At 44.0% G+C, this 7,455-nt stretch overlaps 1 protein-coding gene across 1 annotated transcript; it reads right to left on the reverse strand.

Annotated features, from left to right (window-relative positions):
• Nucleotides 1-2,614: 2,614 nt before the first annotated feature.
• On the reverse strand, nucleotides 2,615-4,181 carry BEX4 (brain expressed X-linked 4). Its single transcript, XM_079911083.1, has 3 exons — nucleotides 4,024-4,181; nucleotides 3,548-3,625; nucleotides 2,615-3,212 (listed from the first exon to the last, which is right to left on the reverse strand). The coding sequence occupies exon 3, from the start codon at nucleotides 3,205-3,207 to the stop codon at nucleotides 2,845-2,847; it is 363 nt and encodes a 120-aa protein (XP_079767209.1). The 5' UTR covers nucleotides 3,208-3,212; nucleotides 3,548-3,625; nucleotides 4,024-4,181; the 3' UTR covers nucleotides 2,615-2,844.
• Nucleotides 4,182-7,455: the final 3,274 nt, after the last annotated feature.

A 7,455-nucleotide genomic window follows, 5' to 3' on the forward strand; every position in this document is an offset into this window, starting at 1 on the left:
TCTCCTTATTTACTAGACTTCTATCCCAATCCTTGCTTGAAAATCTGTAAAAACATACATATTTTCCTCAAGATACTAAAAATTTACCAACATGAAAGTATAAACAACTGATAGGGATGAATGTATTAGTTCCTTTTGTTGTTCCTGGTTGACTCACTTTTCTTTTGTTTTCATAAGAGATTCATTTTATTTCCTTGCAGGCTTCTTTAGGACACTCCCACTGACATCTCTCCATCATTACCTTAAAAAGTCAGATTGTACTGTTCACCAAGATCAGGAAAAACTGACTCTCCTATGGGATATATAAATTAATGGAAACATTCACGTGATACTCAGTTCTCCTTCAATCACCTTCTGACTCGGCTCCCTGACTTTTACTTTTTTCCGGAAAGTTCTGGCCTCATTCCACCCTTACAGAAACATCCAGGAAAGGGCACTTCCTTCAGTTCGACTTTAAGCAATCATGTTTTGATCATGGTCCCTGAACTTTACTGCTTCTAGAAAATTCTGTACTCATCCCCTACCATAAGAGGAACTCCCAGGAGAGGGATGTTAATTTCTCTTTCCACAATCACATTGTGACCTTATTCCTTGAACTTTATCACTTCCAGAAAGTTCTGACTGCATCATCCCGCTCCCTCAGAAACACCAATGGGAGGGGATTTCAGTTCTTCAAAAAACCATACTCTGAACCAAAATATTGACCCTTACTTCTTCCAGAAAGTCTGTTCTCATCCCCCACCATCCCCAAAAACCCTGGTGAAGCTGCCTTGCTTTCCTTCCACCAGTCAAGTTCTGATCTCATTCCCATATTTTAAAAAAATTGAGGCTGCTTTGGGAAATCTAGGATTGGGGTAGAAGGCACAGTATTGATTTTCTGAGGGACCAAAAAGCCATTTACGAACATCACTCCATCAGCTAGCCTTTATGAAGTGCCTATGAGTTCACCTGTGCATTTTTTTTTATCAGACTCTCCCTTCCTCTAGACAGAAAATGAAAGATCATTCCAGCCCCAAAATATTAACGGTCAGAGTCCTCCTTAAATATGTTTCTCAATTGAACGTGCAGGGACTCTGATGACTAAAGTGTGAACATCAAATAAACAGTGATTTTGTATAAGTTGTGTAAGTTTGTCCATACACACCACTGGCAATAAGCACACACTGCAAAAATTTCCAAGTCATGTCTTGTGAAGGTACTGTGGTGAGGAGACAATCACCCTGAACTGGAAACTGTGGTCCCAGCTCTACTACTCACTGGCTGTGTGACCTTGGAAAAATCACTTTCCTACCAGTTTCCTCATCTGTGAAATGAAGTTTGGACTGATAAAATGACTTCGTTTTTTTACCCTGTGACCTAGTTAGAAATACATCTTATAAGGTGACAATATTTCTTACATGTAAAACTAAAACAAGTTTCTCAAAATGATAATTCTTAACACTACTCATGGGTGATGAACTCTGATGTTTTTTGGTTTATTCTTTTTAAAAAATTGCTTGTGACCCACAAAACTGATTTCAAGAGTTGTAATAGGTGGCAATTCTCACTTTGAAGTACACTGGATTGAAGAAACTTTAAGATTTCTTTCTGCTCTATTCTAAAAATTAAAATGTCTACACTTTTCCAAAGTGTCTACATTGGAAACACTAAAAAGCAAAATATAGAACAACAGCCTCAGTCTTGCTGAGTTTGATCTTCCTCAGCTTGTTATCAGTTACAAAAGTCAAATATTCTCCACCTCCAGATGACAAAGTCCTATAGAAAATGTCCCAGATCAGACCCCCCCCCACCAAGATGCACAGCAGAGGGTAACCTTGGTACTTAGCATCTCTGAACTCCAGTACCCTCATCTGCCACTGTCCCTACCACTCTTATAATCAGTCTATTTTAGGGTCTTCTACTTTTTTAACATTTTTGCCCATTGAATTCAGGAAGTATTCATCCTGTTATTCCACGTACTTTGTTTACACTTAATGACATGAAACACACATATGTTCATGGAATATACATACAATGATACACACATATGTACACAGATATCCAACATACATACAAACAATAGTGGCCTCAGACTTCAGTGTACTCTAGAATTACCTGGAGAGTTTACTAATAAATGGAAATTTTGGAATCCAACTCTGTGGGTCTGGAAGATAGGAGCCAGAGGTCCTACATTCTCAAAAAGCTCCCCCATCGGGCTTCCCTGAGTGGCGCAGTGGTTGAGAGTCCACCTGCCGATGTAGGGGACACGGGTCTGTGCCCCGGTCCGGGAAGATCCCACATGCTGCGGAGCGGCTGGGCCCATGAGCCATGGCCGCTGAGCCTGCGCATCCAGAGCCTGTGCTCCACAACGGGAGAGGCCACAGCAGTGAAAGGCCTGCGTACCGCAAAAAAAAAAAAAAAAAAGCTCCCCCATCAAGGTATTTTTATGCAGATGGTGGACTCACACTCCTTGAAAAACAGTACGACATACATTCTTAAAAGATACTGAATTATGAATATGATCCTTTCTGGTTGAGGACAAGAAAAAATAGTCAAAAGACAATTGAGATTTTGAGTCCAGGGATCTAGGAGAGGAAAGGTAACATTAACAAAAAATAAAGACTTGTGTGTCACAGGAAGATTGCTTTGTAAACTGCTTTATTAATTTCGTATTATGAAAAGAATAATTTTCCTATAACTGGATGAAATTGCCCTGCTGACAGAAAGTTTCACAGAGACAAAGCAATATTCAATTAGAAACTGGTAAGTGGAAACACCAAAAGGTTTACAGAAAAAGTAAATCAGAAAAACTACAAGCATGTAGAGCAGAGGCCACATTACTGACCTCAGGGATAATCTTAGGATTCAAGGTATAAGGCAAAACTCATAATGATTGTCAGGTTCAGGAGTTTGGTAGCGCAAATGATGCCTCATTTGCTGCTTCTTAGTCTTTCTCCTGATTTCCATCATCTGCCCTACGTGCTTTTCTACATCATCCCCCACTTCATTGTGATCAATATGCCTGCTGGGTATGGCCCATCGAAAATTAGGGACAAGTCGTCTAATCCGTCCCAGCCTGACATTTCCTCCAGGCTTCTGGCATCTACCCCCTCCTAAATCGCGTGATTCCTCTCCATTCTGCAAAGGGGCCTGGTCTCCGCCTTCCTTTTCCTGTTGGGTATTTTCCATGTTGAGATTTTTTACTGCTTGTTCCTCTTTGGACGCCATTGCTCCTAGAAGACAAAAGACAAGAGAATGGACTATTTTCTGGGTGGACTGATCAGCACCGAGGACAGAGGCCCTACTAAGCACCTCTCAAGACTTCCAGCCCCGGATGTAAAGGCTCTTCAAATTTTCGTTTTCCCACCTGAGAGGTTCCTTATGCCCTCTAGGGGGCCCCCAGTCCAAGCTCTCCCCCTCCCTCGCCCAAAACCCACCATTTGCCCTGCCTATCCATGCCCACGTCTCTGCAAGCACCAAAATGGAGGATGGGGTAGGGGGCAGTATTTGGGGCTTCTTAGGGCTATCCACACGTTCCCCCCACATCCCAACTGTCCCCCGCACAGACCTGGGCCTATCCTCGCGGTCTCCTGCTCCTCCCGATTCTTGCTGCAAGTGCGCCGCCGCAACACTTCGACTCGCAGACCTGCAGAGAGTAAGGGTGGGGGAAGGGGGGCTGCTGCATCCGGACGCTCGGCCCCTTCTCAGCCCCGCATCTCCCACCCCCGGCCACCCCCACCCAGCGTCCCCCGCTCCCATCCTCAGCCGCCCCCGCGCCGACCACCATTTTCTACCCCGAGAAGAAAGGGGGCGGGGCGGGGGTGTCGGAAAAGCTCGCTGTGTTGCGAGAAGCAGGCAGTCGCCTCAGGGCCGCGCGGCCCGCCCCCAGAGAAGGCCTACCGTTTTCTGTGGCCAAACGCTAGGCCGCAGGGGGCATGGGGGCTGCAGTCTCCGCCCCGGGGCAACCGGATCCCCGGGGAGGGGTCCGCAGGCCGTGTCCGTTCGCCAACGCCACCTCTGGGGACCCCCCTCCGGGTCCCTTACCTGCTCCTCCCGCGCCTCTTATTTTTGGGGGCCGACCCCGGCCCGCACTCCCGCAGGGACCGAGAAGGCAGCGAGCAACAGCTTGGTCTACCGTTAGAGCGCGGCGAGCGCCAGTCGGCGCTGGCCGTTCACGTGAGGCCTCCGTCACCGCGGGACGCCACGCCTTTGCCACGCCCTCTCCTGCACTACGGGGTCGCGCCGAGCCGGCCGTGCGCACCTCCCCCTGCACCCCGTGTCACTTGTCCAAGCACCGGCCTGGGCCCCGAAGCTCTCCTTTTTTTGTGTGTTCCTGGGCCTTTCTCTAACGGCCGTAGAAGGACAGTATCTTCCCAGGGGGCCATTGGCCATTCCCACTGCTCTTCAGGGGACTTGCCTTTGCCCTCCTCTGCTCCCAGGATACACCCCTCCCCCTTCCAGGATTCAGGCGTAACATTTTAGGGGGTGCAAAACCCCTCTGTACTGAAGATAAATCGCACTTTAATGCAATATTCTCAAAAAACAAAATTAATGCAAGAATATCTATGATGAGCAAGGTGCCCCAAACACCCCACCCCCAAACTGTTGTCCTCCTTGTTACCAATGCCCACTGTTTTCTCGTTTTCTCTATACGCAAATGCATGGTGGGGGCAACAGTAAGTGAATCAAGGAGATGGAGTTGTTTCTAATTATTCTTAACACTTTATTGTTTTGTTCCTGTTTTTGATTAAAAATTCCTTCTATTTATAGTTTACATTAACTTTATTTTTTGTTATGAAAAAATTTCAAACATGCAAAAATAGAATAGTATAATGAAAGGCAATGTACTCGTCACCCAGTGTACACAACAACTGAAAGTGTACTGGAACAACTCATGGCCGATCTTATTTCATCTATATCCTTACCCACTTCCCACCCTTAGAGATTATTTTTGAAGCAAATTCCAGACATAATATCACTTTGTGCATAAGTATTTCAAAGTGCACATCTACAAGGACTCTTTTTTACTGACAATCATAATACCATTATCACACCTAACAATTAATCATCCATTAGTATCATTTAATGTCCAATCCGTGTTCAAATTCCCAATTCTGTTATAGTTTTTTTAACAGTTTGCCTGGACCAGGGTCCAAATAAAACCTGATACCTACTGCTGCTTTCAGGATACTCTCTTTGTCTTTGGTTTTGAGAATTTGACTGTAACGTGTCTTGGTGAGTGTATCCTGCTTTAAATTTGTTGAGCTTCTTGGATGTATTTGTGACTGTCCTTAAATTTTAAAAGTTTTACCCATCATTTCTTCAAATAATCTTTCTTCTTTCTCTCTTTCTCCTTTTTCTTTTTGCTCCTCAGACTGGGTAATTTCAATAGACTTATCTTAAAGTTCCCTGATTCTTTCTGCTGCCTGTCTACATCTGACGTTGAACCTTGCTACTGAATTTTTCATTTCAGCTACTGTACTTTTCAGCTCCAGAATTTCTATTGTTTTTTTTTTTTTATAATTTCTTCCTGATATCCCCTGTTTGGCAAAACATCATTCACCTGGTTTATTTTAGTTCTTTTTCTTTACCATTTTGGTCATATTAAAGGCAGTTGATTTAAAGTCTTTTATATATATATATATATTTATTTATTTATTTATTTATTTATTTATTTATTTTTGGCTGTGTTGGGTCTTCGTTGCTGCGCACAGACTTTCTCTAGTTGGGGCAAGCAGGGGCTACTCTTGATTGAGGTGTGCAGGCTTCTCATTGCGGTGACTTCTCTTGTGGTGGAGCACGGGCTCTAGGCACTTGGGCCTCAGTAGTTGTGGCATGCAGGGTCAGTAGTTGTGGCTCGTGGGCTCTAGAGCTCAGGCTCAGTAGTTGTGGTGCATGGGCTTAGTTGCTCCGCGTCATGTGGGATCTTCCCGGACCAGGGCTCGAACCCGTGTCTCCTGCACTGGGAGGCAGATTCTTAACCACTGCACCACCAGGGAAGCCCTGATTTACAGTTTTGAGGGACAGTTTCTATTAATTTTTTTCCTGTGAATAAGCTGTACTTTGTTTGTGTGCCTCATAATTTTTTGTTATTGAAACTGGACATTTTGAATATTACTATGTGGTGACTCTGGAAATCATATTCTTCCCTCTCCCCAAGATTTGTTGTTGCTGGCTATTGGTTTGTGGTTGATTGTTTGTTTAGTGATTTTTTTAAAACAATTTTTGTAAAGTCTGTATTCTTTATCATGTGTGTCAATTAAAGTCTGTTGCCTAAGCTTAGTGGTCAGCTGATGTTTTGACAGTTACTTTAAATACCTGGAGTCAATAAAAGTTAAAGAAGAAGAAAAAAGAAGAAACATTCTCCCAGTCTTTGCAAATTGGTCCTTGCTGGGGAACTCATTCAGTCTTAGCCAGGCCATTTACAACTCTGCATTAGTCTTCACTTCCTACTTGCCTGAGCCTGAAGGACAGCCAAGGTGAAAGCTTTGGGTCTCCTCAGGCTTGTAAAGCACATGCCCACCTTTCCCTTTCATGCCATGTTCTCTCCTTTGGCAGCCATCTCATCTATACTTATATCTTCAATTGCTGTCCATCCACATATGATTCCTGCATTTCCCTCTCTAGCTCAGTCTCTGATCTAAATATCTTGCTGCATTCTTAACTTTCCCACTTGGGTGTACAAAGGTACTGAGAAATCAGGATGGCCCATCATGTTCCCTCCAGAAAGGATCCATTACATGTTGCTCATCCCAGTTAATATCACTACCTGTCACACAGATAATCAGGTGAAACATCTGAGAATCACACTAACACCTCCCTCTATACCCCCAACCCAACTCTCAAATCTTTCATGAATTCATCTGTTTGTTCATTCATGCATATATTCACTCATCTAGTAGAAAGAGGAATATTGCTGGCTCAAGGGAAAATGGGGATAATCACACAATCAGAGTCCTGGAGTAGGTGATCCATTGCTAGGAGAAGGGCTACCATAGGAAGATTTGTCACTGCAGGGAAAGTAGTGAGCATAGGTGCTGAGGCAGGTAAATTGGTATGTTTGGTGCTGGGGGACATATAGACAATCTCTTCTGTGATAGCATTTATTTTTCCAAAAAAGCAAGAAGCCAAAAGAGCAGTTGAGAATGTTGAGGTGTGAGAGAGTGTTGAAGGTTTGTGCACAGAATAGATGTTGTGCCCCAGTGGTCTCAGATATTGAAGAAGTATACTGACTATGGAAATGTGGTAAAATTGCCTGCTAGGCCTGAGTTTTCTTCCCATATCTTACAATAGCTTTCTTTCTGCTTTGTCTCTCCCCACTTTTCCCACCAGGCTCCCACACTGGTTTTTGTCTTTTTCTGGAACAAGTCATACTCACGCCCACATCAGAGTGTGCTGTTCCGTAGGCTAATATCAAAGGTTCTTCACACACACCCTCAACTCATTCTTATCATCCAAGTCTCAGCTGAAAAGTCA

This window comes from Stenella coeruleoalba (assembly GCF_951394435.1).
Source record: "Stenella coeruleoalba genome assembly, chromosome: X".
In the NCBI taxonomy this organism is placed as follows: domain Eukaryota; kingdom Metazoa; phylum Chordata; class Mammalia; order Artiodactyla; family Delphinidae; genus Stenella; species Stenella coeruleoalba.